General features: G+C 54.8%; 2 protein-coding genes across 4 annotated transcripts; both read left to right on the top strand.

Moving 5' to 3' along the window:
* The first annotated feature begins 13 nt into the window (after positions 1-13).
* Positions 14-765, top strand: TMEM203 (transmembrane protein 203). Its single transcript, XM_025141394.3, has one exon. The coding sequence runs from the start codon at positions 139-141 to the stop codon at positions 547-549; it is 411 nt and encodes a 136-aa protein (XP_024997162.2). The 5' UTR covers positions 14-138; the 3' UTR covers positions 550-765.
* A 3,789-nt stretch (positions 766-4,554) lies between these two features.
* On the top strand, positions 4,555-17,167 carry ENTPD8L2 (ectonucleoside triphosphate diphosphohydrolase 8 like 2). 3 transcript variants are annotated; one of them, XM_015279632.4, is made up of 10 exons: positions 4,555-4,749; positions 9,887-10,022; positions 10,856-10,973; positions 11,712-11,862; positions 12,691-12,850; positions 13,371-13,604; positions 14,582-14,854; positions 15,041-15,151; positions 15,941-16,078; positions 16,153-17,167. In XM_015279632.4, exons 2-10 carry the CDS (start codon positions 9,900-9,902, stop codon positions 16,333-16,335), a joined length of 1,491 nt encoding a protein of 496 aa, XP_015135118.2. In that variant the 5' UTR covers positions 4,555-4,749; positions 9,887-9,899; the 3' UTR covers positions 16,336-17,167. The 3 variants fall into 3 exon arrangements, with proteins under 3 accessions (XP_015135118.2, XP_024997260.2, XP_015135119.2); XM_025141492.3 differs by lacking the exon at positions 4,555-4,749 and adding an exon at positions 9,222-9,457; XM_015279633.4 differs by lacking the exon at positions 4,555-4,749 and adding an exon at positions 9,222-9,457 and having other exon boundaries at positions 15,941-16,102; positions 16,837-17,167.
* Positions 17,168-17,760: the final 593 nt, after the last annotated feature.

The following is a 17,760-nucleotide window of genomic DNA, read 5'->3' as shown; positions in this document are numbered from 1 at the left end:
CACTTCCGGTGACGTCATCACAGGGCGCCGCGTCCCGCCGGGAGCAGGGAGGGGGCGGTGCGGCCGGGCCGGGCCGGGCCCGGTGGCTCCGGGCCCCGTGAGCGGCGGGGAGCGGAGGGACGGAGGGACGAAGGGACGATGCTGTTCTCCTTGCGGGAGCTGGTGCAGTGGCTGGGCTTCGCCACCTTCGAAATCTTCTTGCACGGCCTCGCCCTGTTGGTGTTTTCCGTGCTGCTGGTGCTGAAGGTGGACAGCGAGGTCTCGCCGCTCTCCTGGTGGGTCGTCTTCGTCCCCTTCTTCGTCGCAGACGGCCTCAGCACCTACTTCACCGCCATCGTGTCGGTGCGGCTCTTCCAGGATGGCGAGAAGCGGCTGGCAGTGCTGCGGCTCTTCTGGATCCTCACCATCCTCAGCCTCAAGTTCGTCTTCGAGATGCTGCTGTGCCAGAAGCTGGTGGAGCGCACGCGGGAGCTGTGGTACGGACTCATCATGTCGCCCGTCTTCATCCTTCTGCAGCTCCTCATGATCAGGGCCTGCCGCGTGAACTGAGCCTGCGGGGCCCTCCCTGGCCTGGCGCTGTGCAGTGGGGCTGGACACAGGGTTTGGGAGCAGCACGCTGTTCTGCTGTGTAGCATTGCGTTTCTTCAGAAGATGCTTTTGCATTTCAGGCTCACTCAGTCCGTGGTGTGAGTCTTAAAATATCCCAAGTGCAGGCACTTTATGGTATGCCAGGTTATTATTTTAAAATAAAAGTGCATGGAGTAATTTGGTTTATTCCTGTATTCCTTTCTTCCCCAGAAAACAGCTGTACTTATAACAGCTGCCCGAAGAGCTCATGGAAATGGAGATTAGAATCATAGAATCACTCAGGTTGGAAAAAACCTTGAAGATCATCGAGTCCAACCACAACCAACCATACTACCCTAACTCTAATAACCCTCTGCTAATTAATTGCTTCTGTAGGGCCAAGAGCTCTGCAGCTACCATCTCATGTACTGCCTGAGACCACGGTCATAACCATCCATTATCTTCAGCAGCAATACTCGTTTATCTCTTATGTTTCCCCTGATCAGTGCTTCACATTTTCAGTGTGCTGGCAGGGTTTTATGAGGCTGAGTTCTGAATGAGAGAGCTGATGTGTGTATTTTTGGACAGAAATGTGTTTTTTTTGTTTTCTATTACGGATCCATTCCCTACAGGTAGGCATTGGGGTGCTGGCGGGGGTAGCTCAGCCCTTTGAGGGAACGTGTGGATCAGTGTGTTAAATGCCAGTGCCATAGGAAACTCCCAGCACCAAAAACACCTCTGTGTCACAAGTGTCACAGCCACCACGAGCATGTTAAGAGCCTGGGTTTGCCGCTCCCCTGTCTGTAAGAAGTCAAGTTCTACTTTGGTGCCGAGGCCCACACAACTCTTCTCTTCACAGTGATAGCAGCAAAAAAAAAAAACCCCATCTCCTGGTAGCAGGGACCTCCAGCCTCAGCTGCTCCCTCATCCATCCCTGCCTGCCTCATGCATGCAGCTGCTGGCACCACCCTGTGCTCTCTGTACTCTCAGGATCTGTTTCATGGAGATAAGTTGTTGAAAAGGAAAAGTGCTACCGTGCAGAGTTTGTAAATCTGGGAGACAACAAAGGGTGTAGCGGGCAGAGCATGCATTAAAAAAGTTGAGATTTGCTGTGATATGATCTGAGAAATTCAGTTGCTTCTCAAGTTTCATAAAGGAGCCTTTTCCAGCTTCATACCCGAGTTCTAGAACACCTGTAATTGTCCGACCTCTTGCATAACTTGTGTTTGCTTTTAGCATTTTTTGGAAGCATGCAGGAAGGAAAGGACCAATTTCCCAAGTTTATTTCTTTGGTGTGCTGGTTATATACACTCGTGGTGTGAGTTCAGAGCAGATCTCATGGGATATTCCTTATCACCTTCCCTTTTGAAAAAGCTCTCCACAGCAAATTACCTGGTGCTTCATTCAGTGTGCTCCTTGTGCCTCTGAGGCCAGCACAAGGAGCACACAAGACATTACTGCGTTGATTAATGGCAGAAGCTGTGGGCTTCAAGGAGAGAATTCGCACAGAGGAGAACTTGGAGGAAAGGGCAGTGATAAATCGCCCTTCCCAAGGGTTGCTTGTGCCTGGAAGCTGCGATATGGGGAGCTGTGTGCGGTCCCTGAGAGGAGATGTGTGCACACGGGGCTAGGAAGTGTGGCCCAGGAAAACAAGTATTGGCCAAGAGCATAAATCTAAGTAATTAATCTTAATAATCCAGCATTTCAGTGAATCACTGAGGCTCCCATTGATTCTTTTACTTTTTAGCTGCAGTCACTGGAGATAACAGATAACTGAGATAATAGATTGATAATATATATTGAATAGATATCAAGTCTAGACAAAGACTAGGAAGTGTACTGGAAGTGTGAAAAGCCATTTGTTGCTCCCACAGCTTCTCGTTTATGATGACTGATGATGTCCTCTCTGTCTCTTGAGCTAATGCAACACCAGGCCAGATGTGAGAGCCATCCTGTGGAGTTACTGCTGCCAACGTCCCCACATGTGTGACGAGGATGCAGGTCCTGGGCCATCTCGGTGGTACAAACCCTCCCGGTCTGCCTGCGGCTGCTGAGGACATGCAGACAGGGCAGCATCCACAGCGATGAGGACAGATGGCACCAACCAAACACATGGCTGGGCCACAGACCGGCAGCTGCGTCTGCACAGTGTAATGAGCAGTTAAAGAGCACACGGAAGCTGTGCCTGCCTACAGCCTGCGGTACCCACGCAGTGAGAGAAGGGGTTGCTGTTGGGTTAAGTGCAGTGTTGCAGAACCAGGTAGAAGAAGGAACTGATTGAATGTGTACAAGGGAGTGGTTAGTGTTGGTTTTGGCTGCTCCTGGTATGTTACTCTTGCTCTGCTGTGCCGCTGATGAGTGTGCTTGTGGTGAGTGAGCTGTGTGGCCAGGCTGGGCAGAGGGAGCTGTGGTGCTGGGGAATGACAGAATCACAGCATGGCTTGGGTAGAAGTGACCTTACAGCCCCCCAAGCCCCACTCCTGCCGAGGGCTTGTTGTCCCCCACCAGCTCAGGCTGCCCAGGGCCCCATTCACAGCCTGGGCACTTTCAAGGATGGGGCACCCACAGCTTCTCTGGGCAGTAGTGCCAGTGCCACTTCCCATCTGGGAGAGTGGGAAGTGAAGCCCACCAAGGAGATGCATACCTGAGGTGCCAGCAAAGTGCTCACAGGCTGACTAGTGGGAGAGGGGATGTGCTGCTTCTCCATCCCAGCCACGTCTTCTGGACCCTGGGCTCCCCTTCTCTCCGTTCCCTGTAGCCAAAGGAGAGGCCCCCAGGCTGCTGCTGAGCCCCTGCCCTGCTGGCTCTCACCAAGCTCAGTTCAGGCTGCCCAACAGGTCTGGCCATCACTGGCAAAGCATTAGTGGGCAGGTGGAGAGGAACACTGTGCTGGCTTAAATCTTTTCTTCTCCAGGAGCCAGGTGAGACTGAGTGGTTCCAGGCAGGGGTAGATATTTGGGGCATGATCAAAGGCAACCACTGCCTGTTGGGACATTGGCAGTGTCCCTGTGAGTACAGGGCAGATCTCCCCCAGTGCTGGGAGATGCTCTGATGGCAATGAAACAGGTGGCTGCTGCTTTTCTCCCTGGTGAGCTGTTGTGCACAGGGAGGGAATTTCCACTGGTGATGAAGGTTGTCCCTGCATGCTGGTGCTTGCTCGTCCAAGCTGTCACAGAGAGGCAGTGGCAGAACCAGTGTCAGTCGAGCACCCCAGGCAGGGCCATGTGGTGTAACCTGCTTCTGGGCTGGATGTCCACGGTGACTCTAAGTGGCTTGTGCTGGCCTGGGCTCAGGCTCCAGCGCTGTAAGCAAAGGACAGAAGCACCCATTAAGCTTGGTCCTTTTGAACCCTTAGGTGGCGCCGGGACTCGGGTGCGGGGAGCTGGCTCCTCTGCTCCTACATCACCTTTGAAGTGGTTTTCCAGGGCTTGGTGCCAACCAGGTGAGGCCACGCTGTTCCCAAGCTTGCCTTGAATCGGTCCACTTGGAGCCAGCTGTTGCTCACTTGCGTCACGCTATGGTGCACCAAGGTCACGGCACCTGGGAGGAAGCAGGAGCTGTTTCTTGTCCTCTCCCTGCTTGCACAGCAAGTTCATCCCCACTCCTGGAATCCCCATGCTGCGGTTGTGCCTACAAAGCCACGAGTCACAGTCCACAGGCAATGTGTCACCTCACTGACTTCTTCACGTGGGGCTGGGGTGAGGAATGGCGGTGGTGTGGTGAGGGTGGGACAGGGCTGGCGCGGGTGGTGGCACTGTCGGGGTCTGCTGAAGGGCATGAAGGACACAGAGGAGGAAGGACATGGTGCGACATGGGGATGGAGAGCAGTGAGGAGCAGAAGGAACCTCTGAGTCAGGAGAAGACACTCACCGAGTCCTTCAGGGTTGGATGGATGCCTTTGGGCTGCCAGAGCTCCCCACCCACCCAGCTAATTAAGGCAGGGAAGGGGCACATCACAAGAAGATCAGACGGATGATGGTATCCCACAGCCTCGCCGTGACGCGGGGCAGCTCCTGGCACTGAGTTGTGGTGGGGCTCATCCAGGCCCATCAGGACCAACCTGACTGTGTCACTGGGCTGTGGGGTGTGACACGGGGGACAATGCCACATTCACCTGCATGCAGCTCATCCTGCACTTTGTGCACCCCCAGCTCTGCTCTCCAAGGCCAGGCAAGCTTTCAGGTACGTTTGGGAACACGGGGATGGCATGGGGATGTGGGTGCTGCCCTCAGTGAGGGCATGAGGGCTGCATACACAGTGGGGGTGTTGTGGGGTTTGCCTGGCACCTGGAGCAGCCAGGCTGCTTCCTGGGAATCACTCCTTGTCCAAAGGAAACACCCTTCATGCTCAGGGACACAAATCCTACAGCAAAACTTCTCAGGACCTTGAGCCGATGTGGTTGGGGTGATGTGAGCCATGAATGCTCCTGGGAGCATCCTCCTGTGCTGGGGTTGAATCTGTGGCAGGGACAGCCCCAGCCCTGGCTGTCACCCTTCTCTGTGTCCCAGCACTCTCACTGCAACAGGAGCAGCTTCTGGAGAGACAGTTTTGTGTAGGGATGACCACGCTGGAGGGAGACCAAGCTGGTGCTGCCATGTCTGTATAGCACAGCCCAGGCCAGGACACCCTGGCCAGGCTTCACATATGGGAGGGACAAATGTCCAGTATGACCTGAAATACCACAGGACATGAGGGATCCCAAAGGAGACAGCTGTGATGAGTTGGTCCCAGCAGCCTCCATCTGCATCTTGATGTGGGCAACACCTGGGAACCTTCTCAACATGGCTGTGGCTTTGATATCACAGTGTGGTAGGAATCAGGAGCTGGGAGCTGCGCCTCTGGAAGGATGCTTGGGCTGTGGTTTGGAGAGCATCCTGCTTTGCCCAGGGCTGGTGGGAGCAGATGTGCCATGTGAGCAGCCACACGTGGGCTGTATGAGGAGAATGGTGTGGGAGATGTGGAGCACCTGAACCAGGTGGCCCAGAGCCATTCTGTCATGCATAGATGTCTGGAGCTGCCCCCAAGGAAACCCAAGTCTTGCAAGCCCTAACTGGGAGCAGCCAGTGACTGCTGTGTTTGCTGAGGGAAAGGAAACAAAAGGCCAAATTTTAGTTGGGCTTTGAGGTAAAATTTGGCCTTTGAGGCTGGGCACAACCATCTCAAATATCTCCACTTCATCTCCGCTAAGCACACCCTTCTGACGTCTTCTGCCTCCCAGCCAGGCTGCAGCCATGGCACCAAGCCATGCGGCACAGCTGCGGTGTGCGCTGCCACCCAGGGCTCGTGTCTGGGCTGCCTCATCTCTTTGAACCCCTGAGGCTGGAGTTCCTGAGTGGGACAAAGCCTTTACCAATCATCTCCATCAGCTGCTCTCTGTGCTTGAAACTGACCGGCTTTTTGCAATGCTCGGTGCAGAGGATTAGTAACCCTGTCTGCAAGTCTGTATGATTTCTTTCTTTCAGCCATTCATTTCCACACATGCAAGGGAAATACAGCTTAAGTAAGAAGCATCTGTTGCTCAAAAAGAAGCCCTTCACTGGTGTGCTTCTCCCTCTCACTGCCCCTGCCAGACTCACTGCATATCCCAGATGCTGTCTGTAGAGCGGACCCAACCGCTTCCTGGATGCTTATCACCAGCACAGAGGGCAGTGCCACTCCTTGGTGCTCCTCACCTCCACAGCACCCACACCCCATTCATCCCACTCACTGTGCCTGCCTCTTTGCTGCAAAGTGGTGGGGGACTGTGGGCAAGACATGCATGGAAGGAAACCAGGGATGTGGAGCCTCTTTTAGAGGGCTGCAGAGAGTGAGGCACTGAGATCAGACAGGACCTCACTGGTTTACAGTGTGTGCAGGAGGCAGAGACAGCACAATGGGTGTCAGGAGTGGGAATTCCACACTGTGCTGATGGGCTTCCCAGCTCATCCTGTATTCCCATAATTAAGCTTTGTTCTGTTTTCAATAAGCTCCTGTGCTGGGGACGTGTCTTACCTCTGTGTAGATGACAGCAAGCTGCAGCCATGGTGGCTCAGCTTCAAACTGCTGGGAGCACTGGAACAAAATGATCAGAGAGCACCTAGAAAATGAAGAAAGAAGCAGTGCTTCATCTGAGTTTGTCAAGAAACCACGTGAATACAAGCTGGCATCCTTTTCTTACGGGTTGCAGCCCCTTTGGAGATAAGAGAGTCCTGTAGTTTCATTTTTGTTGGATTTTGCAACTGCTTTTTGGGCTGTGTCAGAAGAGTGGTCCCAAGGAGCCTGCGTGAGAATGAGCTGGGCTGCCAGGAGCTGGAGCACACAGCCTTACAGCAGTACTGTGGAGCACACAGCCTTACAGCAGTACTTACAGGCACCTCCTGGAGCGCAGGGGTTTCCTGGTCTCCTGCAGACAGCCTCCAGCCTGGCAGAGGGAAACCTCCATCACATCACTGTTCCACCTTCTGCTTCTTCCTTATGGCCCTGTTGATTGCACAGAGCAGCTCTGCAAGGAGATCTCAATGCTAGAATGCTCTTGTGTGGCTTTGGCTAATTCAGGGTTTGGGTTGAAGAGGAAAAAGCAGTGGCCAGTGGGAGGGAAGCCCAGAGAGCAGGACTTTGGCTGTGAGCTGGTCTGCGGGCTACGTGTGAGGCTGTGCAGTCAGAGCCATCGGGGCACATGTGGAAAGAGTGCAGGAAGGAAAGGTCTGATGTGTTATTTACCATCCAAGAACTGTAGGGGCATGGGGGTGCGCATCCCTTGGGCAGCTTTAAATGTCCCCAGCTCCAGCAGTCCTGCTGGAATAAGGGCACAAGGCACTGGCACTGCCCGCACCCCACGTGGCAGCTGTGGCCAGGCGTTGGGCCACACGGAGCCTCCTGCAGATCCGTGACTTCCTTCTGGGTCTCAGAGTCACGCCGAGCCCTGGGAACAAAGACATGCCCCTCAAGAGCAGATCAAGTAGGTGTGTGCTTGTAATCTGGCCATGCCTCCTCCTAAAAGCAGATTTGTCAGCCTGCAGTTGGAAGAATGGGGCTGTTGGGTCACTTTTGAAGCTATAAGCAAACAGCACTTTCTGCTCCATCACAGCACATCCCTGAAGGCAAACAGGGCCGGGGCTCAGCAGCATTGGGTCACAGCACCCAGGGCTAAGTGGGCTGCCCCTGCCCATGCTTTTATAGACCACTCCCTCAAGTGGCATCCCTCTCTGGCATGGAGTCAGGGCTGTTGTCACCTCCCCCAGCCTGGCTGGGACAGTGACACTGATGAGAAAGTGCAATGGGCAGGCATTGGGGGAACCAGCCTTGTGCCTCCTGAGAAGAGAAGGGGGGCTGGTGCTCAGCCTACAGGTAATTGTCTGATTTGATTATCCAGGGTAGAAGTGAGCCCACTATGAGAGGAGGCATGGGTGTGCAATGCTGCATGCTAAGGACACGATGCAGGTTTGGAAAGGGATCTGCACGTGGCCTTCAGCTCACCCCCTCACCCCACCATCTCCTGTTTCTGATGTATCTGCAAGGAAAGTTGTGTCAACAAGATCTCTAAGCCCTTCCCTGGGACTTGCCTCAGGATTTTCTAACTGAGATATTTAAAGACAGCGTTCTCACCCCCAGCAAAGCCTCTGCCCTGCCCTGTACCTGCCCAGAGCCGCGTGCCCACTGCAGCCCTGCCCCAGCCCTGCCAGCCCCTGGCACCAGGCGGGCTGTTTGCTCAGGGACGGTACAGGGGAACTGGTTCTCCTGCCTTCGCTCCTCCACGTTTCCTCCCAAGACTCATCCATGTTTCCTCCCAGGGGAAAGGTGGATGTGAGAGGGATCAGGGCTGGTCAGTGCCCCCTGTCCTGCCCAGGGATGGGGCTGCTCAGAAAGCCCCATCCTGGCTGCTGCACAGACAGCGGGAGATCTTCAGACCCAGGAAGGGAGAGGACACTCATCCACCCTCTTCCAGTGAAGCAACCAACCCGGGTCCGAAGGTTGTGTGATGGGTGGGGATGGGAGCAGAGTGGTGCCTCAGTCCAGGCTTCGGGTGTCCCACAGCAGCACGTGGCAGCGTGAGGGCCACCATGGTGACAGGCTGGGCCGTCTGTGCTGCAGACAGAGAGCTCAGGGGTGGCCGAGTCCCCGATTTCACAGGGGGTTACAGTGCGGCACACAGCCATAGGGTAGAGTGCTCCGGGAAGGTCGGACAGTGCAACGAGAGCTCCTCCCTGCCAACACCTCTGTGTTTGACTCAGCTGAGATAAGGCAGCCAGAATGTGCATCTTCCCACCGCAACCAGCCCCGTGACAGCCGGGTCACACACAGGGCAGGGATGGCTGCCCCAGCTGGGCCATGCCGATGTCCTGCCCTGCATTGCCTGGTAAAGCTCAGGGAACAATGCTGAGACCCCCAGCAGGACCACCCTCCTGTTCCATCACAGTAAAACCTCTGGTCGAGTTGCCTTCCACTCTGTGTGCGATCCAGGGCACTGCAGACTGGAAGCATCACTCTCACCTCTTAGCCCTGCTGAGACTCAAAGTGGAAGTGCTTGGATTGGTGAGAGGGAAGAGAGAACAGAAGTGTATGTGTGAGAGGAGAGCAGAGGAATAAGGGTTAACCACGATAAAAGACAAGGTGTGACCCAGCTGCTGCAGGACTCTCATACATTACTCCATTCAAATGAGGAGGAGGAACCTACTGGGCAAGGGTAAGGTGTCAGAAAAATGCAGGAGGAGCCGGGCCATAAATACGCACGTTAATCAATCAAGAGTTTTCTCTGACTTTCTGATAAAGTTTGGGGTAAAATAATGGGGAGACGACCTTCAAGCGGTGTCCCCTTCCAAAGGACATAAAGCGGAGCCCCAGCCGGGCTCACTGCTGGCAGCAGAGGAGCCCCGAGCCATAGTGAGGACACACAGCAGCTCCGGAGCCACAGGTGAGCTGAGCACACGGACTGTGAAATAGCATCACTGTCCCTTTCTGCAATATCCCTCCGTGAGTTTTGCTGTGAATTCCCATGTCCCCCTCTGTTTGGTGCAGTGTTTTTGTGCTTCTCCCAGACCTGATCCCTTCCCATAGCTGTGAGCTGACTGCGAGGGGCTGTGGGGAATGGAGGACCACTGTGAGCCCACCACGGCTGTGCCAGGCTGCTGGGGTCCTGTCCCTCCATCCACAGCCCCACACTTTCATCCTAATACTGCTGCTCTCAGGAAAGATCTCGCTATCCACTGAGGACCTTTGTGCCTGTGATAGTGTCAGCCTGGGGAAGGCTTCTGAGGATGCTCTCTTTGCAGCTCCTGCTGACCAGCACTGCTCCCAGCCAGCCGTGCCCACCCACCCTGTACCTCTCTGTTTGGGTTTGCAGGTGCCTTCCCATAATGTTCATTAACAAGAAGCTCTTCACCACCGCCCTCCTCGGGCTGCTGGTCACACTGTCCATCATCGCCCTCATCCTCAGCCTGGTGAGGGTTGAAGATGTCACTCTGCCACCCACAGTCCAGGTGAGCCAAAGGAGGGTCCCTGAGCAGCACCGGGGAGATGAGAGCCAATGGCTTTGGGGGTTAGGGCTGACAGTGTTGCTGGGACCTGCCATGTAGCAGGTGGGTGGGTGGGTTTTTCACTTCCATTCCCATTAATACAGCCTGGGCAGCGGAGAAAAGCCATCTCTGAAACCCACTGCACACTCACACGTGGGTAGGGCAGAGTTCTGCCCACTCCCTCTGCCCCGCAGCGCAGCGCTGCAGTGCGACGCACCTCCACGTGGCCTTTGTCCCCGCAGCTCCCCGGGCTCCATCCCAGCTGCTCACACAGCAGCACCGCGCTGCAGCTCCTCCCGTGCAGCCTGGCACCCCACCTGGCCGCTGGGTGCAGCAGGGGCCGGGTTCCCCTATGAGTGGAGATGGAGGACTTCTGGGGGCTGGTGGTGCAGCTGGCTGCTCACGGGCTGCATGGGGCTCTGCCAGGCTGGGGAGCAGGGAGCGCTGAGACGGGGAGCTGCTGGCCCAGGGGTGGGGCTGGAGAATACACGAGAGGTATTCAATCAATAAAGAAAATAAGAAAACATGAGGAAACCACCAAGCAAATGCTTGTGTGAGCTGGCACTACTGAACGGACCTCAGCAGAGGGAACTGAAAGTCTCTCAGCTGCCGTGATAAGTGCCTGTGCTGAGGCCGTGCATGGATGGGATATGTCCTATTACCACTGCGCTCTGCCTGGTGCACACAGCCCTACCTCACAGAGCTGCTTCTGAGGCATGCCCTGGGCTGATGAACCTGGCAGGACCAGGGCTGGGCTGCTCCTCCCACCAGCGTGATGTCTTGGTTGTTCCTTCCAGTACGGGATGGTGTTTGATGCAGGCTCATCCCACACCTCTCTGTTTGTCTACGAGTGGGACTCGGACAAGCAGAACAACACCGGTGTGGTCAGCCAGACCTTGTCCTGTGATGTCCAGGGTCAGTATTCCCTGGGCAAGGGCTTGTGTGGTGGGTGGGTTGACCTGGCCTCCCTCTTCTTGGCCTGCCCATGCCACACAAGACCAAACACTCGGTGGGACTGAAGTGTCTTGGTCTTCCCCTGGATTTCACCCTCCACTTTGTTCTGCACAAGTTGTTCTCAGGGGGGAAGGTCTCATCCTGACACGGCGTATCTGTGGGGTTGTGGTGGGGACCCTCAGATAGCTCTTGCCCTTTCTGGTTGGTGCTCTGGCTCACTCAGTGCTTGCAGGTGGCAGGTCCCACTGCTTCTGCTTTCAACTTCTTGGGCTCTGCTTTGCCTCTGTGCTCTCTGTGCTCCTGTTCTGGCATCCAAAGGCTTTGCAAGTGTGGGCAAAGCCTCACCTTCATGGTAGGGCACTGACACTGCACTGGAACTTCTTGATGGGGAGGAAAGGGACTAGATAGAATAGCCTGCCTCTTGCTGGGTGGATGCAGAGAGCCCAGATCTGTCCAATCCCAGTGATGAGACATGAACAAGTGTTACACACCTGCTCAGGGCTCGGCTAGGAGCACACGTACAGTGGGCCAGCCTGAAGAGGCAGAGATCATAACAGGTCTGTGAGCCAGGTCCTGCAGGACAGGGCAACCCCAATAAAGAACCCATTCTTGCTAAGAGGTGACAGATCTCACTGCCCTGTGTTCTCTCACTCCTTCATCTGTTCCTCATCAGCCTGTCCAAGCTTGACTCTCTTCCAGGGCCAGGCATATCAAGCTATGCCGATGATCCCCCAAAAGCTGGTGATTCCCTAAGAGAGTGCCTGGATGAAGCCCTGAAAGTCATTCCTGCTGCAAAGCAGAGGGATGTCTCAGCTTACTTCGGAGCGACAGCAGGCATGAGGCTATTGAGGTATTGCTGTGGGATGTGGGGCTGGTGGGGCAGTGGCACTGCATCCTGCATGGGGCTGAGCTGTCATGTGTTCCCAGCCCTCCTGCTGCCCTGAGCCAGCCCTGGGCAGGGGACGAAGCTGGCCCATGTGTGGTTGAGCTGCTCTGGGGTCAGGGAGGCTGCCCAGAGATGGCCACTGGCATCCTGGGACCCCACAGCCAAGGAGGGTCCGGTGTCTGCCCAGATGTGATGGTGGGAAGGCAGGGCAGAGGCAGGAGGCAAAGAGGTGCTGCGGGACCTGGCCTTTCCCCATCCAGTTTTAACTCTCTTCAAATGTCAGCCTTCATTTCATGGCTCTTGGTTTTATGGTTACACGTTTCTAACATTATTTCAGTGCCTTGGCAATCTGATCCCTTCTCTGTGGAGGAGCTGGGTCATACCCTGAGGGTTACGTGCTTCAGAGAGTGAGCACAGCCCACATTCCCACACACTCTGCCCCACTCAGAGGTGTGAGGCCATTCTGGCCCTGTTCTGGCAGAACCCCCCAAGCTCAGCAGCCAGTCATAGGTGGGTGGTCACCTGTGACCCTCAGCACGTTTGAGGATGACACCAAGCTGAGTGGTGCAGTCCCATGCTGGAGAGAAGGGCTGCCACCGAGAGGGAGCTGGTCAGGCTGCAGAAAAGATGGGGAGGGACTCCGTCATAGGGTGTAGTGATGGCTTTAAATAGGTAGGTTTAAACTAAATGTAAGGCACAAATTCTTCACTATGAGGGCTGTGAGGCACTGGAGGCTGCCCAGAGAAGCTGTGGATGTCTCATCCTTGGTCCCAACCTTTGAATCCTTCTTAGGGAACAGAACAGCTCAGCTGCAGACCGAGTCCTGGCCGAAATTGCTAAAACCATACAAGAGTATCCTGTGGCTTTCTGTGGGGCTCAGATCATTACAGGAGAAGAGGAGGGAGCTTATGGTTGGATCACCATCAACTACCTGCTGGAGTCCTTCACCAAGGTGGGAGGGGTGAAACACCCGCTGCTTTGCCAGCACAGAAGGAAGGGTCTCTCAGCAGTGATCTGGGGGAAGCAGCCAATTATCCTCTGACTTGTTTACAGTGAAAGACAGGGGAGAAATCAGGAATGGGGATGTTCCTGATAAAAAATGGAGGCACATCTTTGCTCCACGTGGACATGGGAGTCTCTTAGGGACCACGCAGCCCAATGAGGACAGTCTGCTCCTGCTGGCTTTGCCTCACTGCCCAGGGAAAGTCTGTGTCCATGTCTGTGTCCATGCCCACATGGTGCTGGGAGGCCTTAGTTTGGGTTCCACATGTCACTCTGAAGGAAGCTGGAGCCAAACACCCTGCTCCCTTGCTCCCAGTGGGACAGTGGGACCTCATGTACAGGAAGAGGCAGCTAAGATCCTAAATCCACCAGATTTAATAACATTGACTTACAGGGGGTGAAAATTTTGCTGAGGGCAAGTAACCCCATCCATCTCATACGCCTCTTCCTCTCCTGTTTTGTCTTGGCAGTACTCCCCAAAAGCACACATGTGGGTCCATCCAGAGGCAGCCAACAGTTTTGGGGCGCTGGATCTTGGAGGAGCATCAACTCAGATCAGCTTTGCCCCCAAAGGTTCATTTATAAACTGGAACAAAACCTCCAGGTTCATGCTGTATGGATACAACTACAACATCTACACTCACAGCTACATCTGCTATGGGCAGAATGAGATGTGGAAGCGCCTGGCAAAGGAGTTAATTGTGGTGAGGGGAGAACTGGGGGGGCGGGAGGGGAACCAGACTCTATTCTTGTGATGCCAAGCACCCTCTTGTTAACATAGTAAAAATATGAACAGATAATGCTCATTCAGAGAGGCATCAGTAGAGACTGAGAGCTGGCAAAGGCTCCCTGGATGTGGGTAGGCAGGTGTGGGGTGGAGCATGGCAGGCATCAGAAGGGAAGGCTTGGGAGGGTTTGTCTGGATTTGTGCATCTGTCTCACAGGAGAGTGCAGAAATGTCAGGATCAGACTCTTCTTGGAGATGCAAGGTGACATTTCCACAAGCAGGAGCACGGGAGCGTTTGACCAGCTGCAGGGAAAAGCTTCCTTCCCAATAATGGTGGACAAATATCAGAATAGGGCCCAGAAATGCTGTGTAGTCTCCATCCTTGGAGATATTCTAAACTTGTTGGGACAAGGCTCTGAGCAACCCAACCCAGTCAGTGATGGTCTCTGATAGCTGCTCCCCAATTGCTTTATGTCTGTATGAGTGTGAGGAAAGAGAACAGATACATTTCTCAGGGCATTTTTGGAAGGTCAGAGGGAAAGAAGGTCTTCATGGAGGAGCAGCCTGAGAGCAGAAGTGTTTGCTCATGCTGCACAGCCAGGAGGTCTCAGGTGCTGTCCCTGGCTGGGGCTGGAACTGGAGACAGGTAAGGGCTGGGGTGGAGAGGGCTCTGTGTGTCCCACAGCACTCTGCTGGGACTGCAGCATACGACTGCTTGAGTGGGAAGGAGTAGCACACAGAGTGGGCCTGGACAAGATGTGGGGAGAACCAGAGCTAAGCTCCGGGCGGGACTGCGAACAGACAAGGTCAGGATTGAAGTGTGAGGGTCATTCCCTGCTGAACAGGTGGGAGATGCCTGCACAGCTATGCCCTGGGAGGAAGCCACCCAGCACACCCACCGAGAGGTCTGGAGGAGGCTGCAGCCTGCAAATCGTTGGATTTTGCTATTCTCAGGAGTCGCCCTCCAGCACGCTAGTTGAACATCCTTGCTACCCCAAAGACTACAAGGAAACCATCTCGCTGTCTTCCTTCCGCACCAGCCCCTGCACCAACCAGAGTGACCCACGCCTGCCTCTCGATGACAGAAACGTGACCCTGGAGGGCAGGAGCAATGCCAGCGGGTGCTTGGTCGCCGTCAAGAAGCTCTTCAACTTCTCGGCATGTGGACAGAGCCAGGACTGCTCCTTCGATGGCATCTACCAGCCCCCCGTCAGCGGGCAGTTCTTTGTAAGGCAAACCCCGTCCTCCTCCCCCCAGCTGTGTGTCCCCCCGGTGCTGCAGTGTCCCGCTGAGCCCCGTGCTGCTGTCACCTCCCTGCAGCAGAGTGGGGGCATGCAAGCAGGCCTTCCTGCTTGGAGGGAGAAGGGCATCCCTCACTGTAACTCACTGGTATTTCTACCTCTTGCCTTTCAGGCCTTTTCTGCTTTTTACTACAACTTCAAGTTTCTCAACCTGACGGAGGGACAGTCACTGGCCACCGTCAGGGAGACCATTGAGCATTTCTGTGCAAGAACCTGGGAGGATGTATGTTTCTTGTTATGGGAAGCTATGGGGAAGCTTCAAAAGCAAATGGGTGGGGGAAGAGGAGCAGTGACTCAGCCAGGTCGCTAAGCTGTGTCCTACGCAGCAGAGCCATCCCAGAGCTCTAGGAAGGAGCCAGGACAATCCTGAAGCCACCCTCAGGGGTCCTCCTTGCTCATACAACACATACATGATGGGGAAAGGGGTAGGTCAAAGCATCCCAGGAGCTGGGATGGAGGTGAGGATGGAGCTCTGGGGGGAGGGTGAGAGGAGCTTGTGCATGACACCGCTTTGAGGAAGAGTCCAATGGGGCAAATAAGGCCAAGAGATGTGGTAGAATCACCGTGGGACAGAGAGCAGGAGCCCTTTGCACAATGAGGCTGAGATGGGAGAATGCGGGGTGAGAGGACCTCCATCCAATGTCTATTTCACATGGGAATTAGGTTTTCCTGAGAGGAGTTGTCCTGTGTAAACAGGTCCAAAACACCTCAATTTATAGAAACTAGAGCTGGACAAGACCTGCAGGGACCACTGAGCCCAACCTGGCCCCACACAGCACCACTCAAACCCCAACCCTACAGCTGAGAGTGATGTCCCAGTGTCCCCTGAGCAGTTGGGGCCGTGCCCACTGCCCTGGGAGCTGTGCTGTGCCCTGCATCCAGGTCATTAATCGTAACATTAAAGACAACTGGTCCTAAAACGGAGCCCTGTGGAGCCCTACTCGTGTCTGTTCACCAACCTGGAAACTACCTACAAATAACTTCATTTCTTCCTCTAACATGCTCCTCCCAGCTGTCTTCTAATTACCCCGAAGAGAATCCTGAGCGACTGCCTAAATACTGTGCCAATGCCAACTACATCCTCACACTCCTCCTTGATGCCTACAAGTTCAACGAGACCAGCTGGAACAACATCTTCTTCCAGATGAAGGTCAGCAGGGAACTTGGCCAGCAGGTGGGAATGTGCAGCACTGGGCTAACTCAGCGTCTCCTCTCCTTGGGCAGGTGGGGAGCACCAATGTGGGCTGGACTCTGGGCTACATGCTGAACCTCACCAACATGATCCCAGCTGAGGCTCCAGTGTGGGTGAAGGGGCACACACCCTCCCTGTGGGCTGCAGCCATCGCCTTCGTCACCTTCACCTTGGCCTTGGGGCTCGTTGCACTGGTTGTGCTTTTGTGGACGTAGGAATGGTAACCTCTACCCCACTGAAGAACCGAGGGTTGGCTCACAGAACTGCCCCCAGATATGCAGATAGGCACCACGGGAGGTTTCCTGAGGATCCCCTCGAGGGATCAGCCTACACACCACAGCCAGGCCAATCTGCCTCCTCACACCATTAATCCTGTAAGAGATTTGTCCTCCACCCCACTGGCTGGAGCATGGAGCTCGGAGAGCCCATCTGGCTGTGCAGGACCTGAGTGCCAGACCATCATGGGCTGGCAGATGGATGCAGGGCGCTTCCTCCAGTGCTGGGTCTGACCATGGTCAGCCAGGAAGGTTCCTGCCAGCTGTGCCAGTCTGAGGGCACACAAGGCTCTGTGATGCCCCAGTTGGCTTTCCTTACGAACCTATCGCCTGGGCTCAGCTGTTGGCCTAGGAGTTGAAATGCAAATTGAGCATCCACAGCCAGAAAGGTGGTCCACACCTCTACAGAGTCCATCTCATCATCTCTTCCTTTTCTTACAGGATAGAGGGATTGTTATTCCTCAGTGCCTTCCTGGACACCAGACTGTCCCACCACAAGATCCGTGCACTGTGGATGTGAGGCTGCAAGTGCAGCTGGCTGCAGATCTTGCCCTGACCTGTGCATGGTGCTGAGCTGGATCTTCCCCACGGCTGTGCCCTTACCTTTGCCTTTGGTTCTGCTCACTCCTTACCTGCCCCGTGCATGACTCACTTTGTTATTTGTTGGGAGCACGTCTGCCTCCCGGCAGCACAGAGCTGACCTTTGCAGTTGTTGCAGAAAGGCAGGCACTCAGCCACCCCTGTTATCCAGAAGTAAACACTGGAAAAGGCATTGAAGATGGAAATGCTTGTTATTTTGCTCCTGAGCCAATAAGATTTTATTGCTTCCGCCTCAGAGGTAAGGGCTGGTAATGACAATGGGGACACAGCAGGAAGGGGACACAACCATTGCCTCAGCCACAGGAAGTGGTACGTGGCTCCTCCTCAGCATCGCTCAGTGCTGGAGACCTCACAGCACCCACCAAACTTTGGTGGGGAATGAGGACAAGGCCTTCTGCTTCCAAGAGGAGTTTCCCAACCTCCTGTGTGCTGGAAAGGAATGGTGAGATGTCTGCCTGGCACAGACATGGGGCACAGCCAACAGAAGATTGATCTTGTGCAGGAAAACGGGGGCCACTGACATCTATTTCCTACCCAGACTTGAGCGGGACCTTGGCACCATCTCCTCATAGAGAAGCTGCTGACATAAGGGCTGGATGGGCAGTGAAATGGATTGATGGGCCAAACCCAGAAACAATGGCAGCGGCACAAATGCTTGGCACAATTGGCTGCCAGTCATCTATCCCAGGGGTCAGTACCCAGCCCAGTTCTTTTCAACATCTTCATTAATGATCTGAATGATGGGGAAGAGTGTTCCCTCAGCAC

The sequence above is a fragment of the Gallus gallus genome, chromosome 17 (genome assembly GCF_016699485.2).
Source record: "Gallus gallus isolate bGalGal1 chromosome 17, bGalGal1.mat.broiler.GRCg7b, whole genome shotgun sequence".
NCBI lineage: Eukaryota > Metazoa > Chordata > Aves > Galliformes > Phasianidae > Gallus > Gallus gallus.
This window is presented reverse-complemented; position numbering and strand designations above follow the sequence as displayed.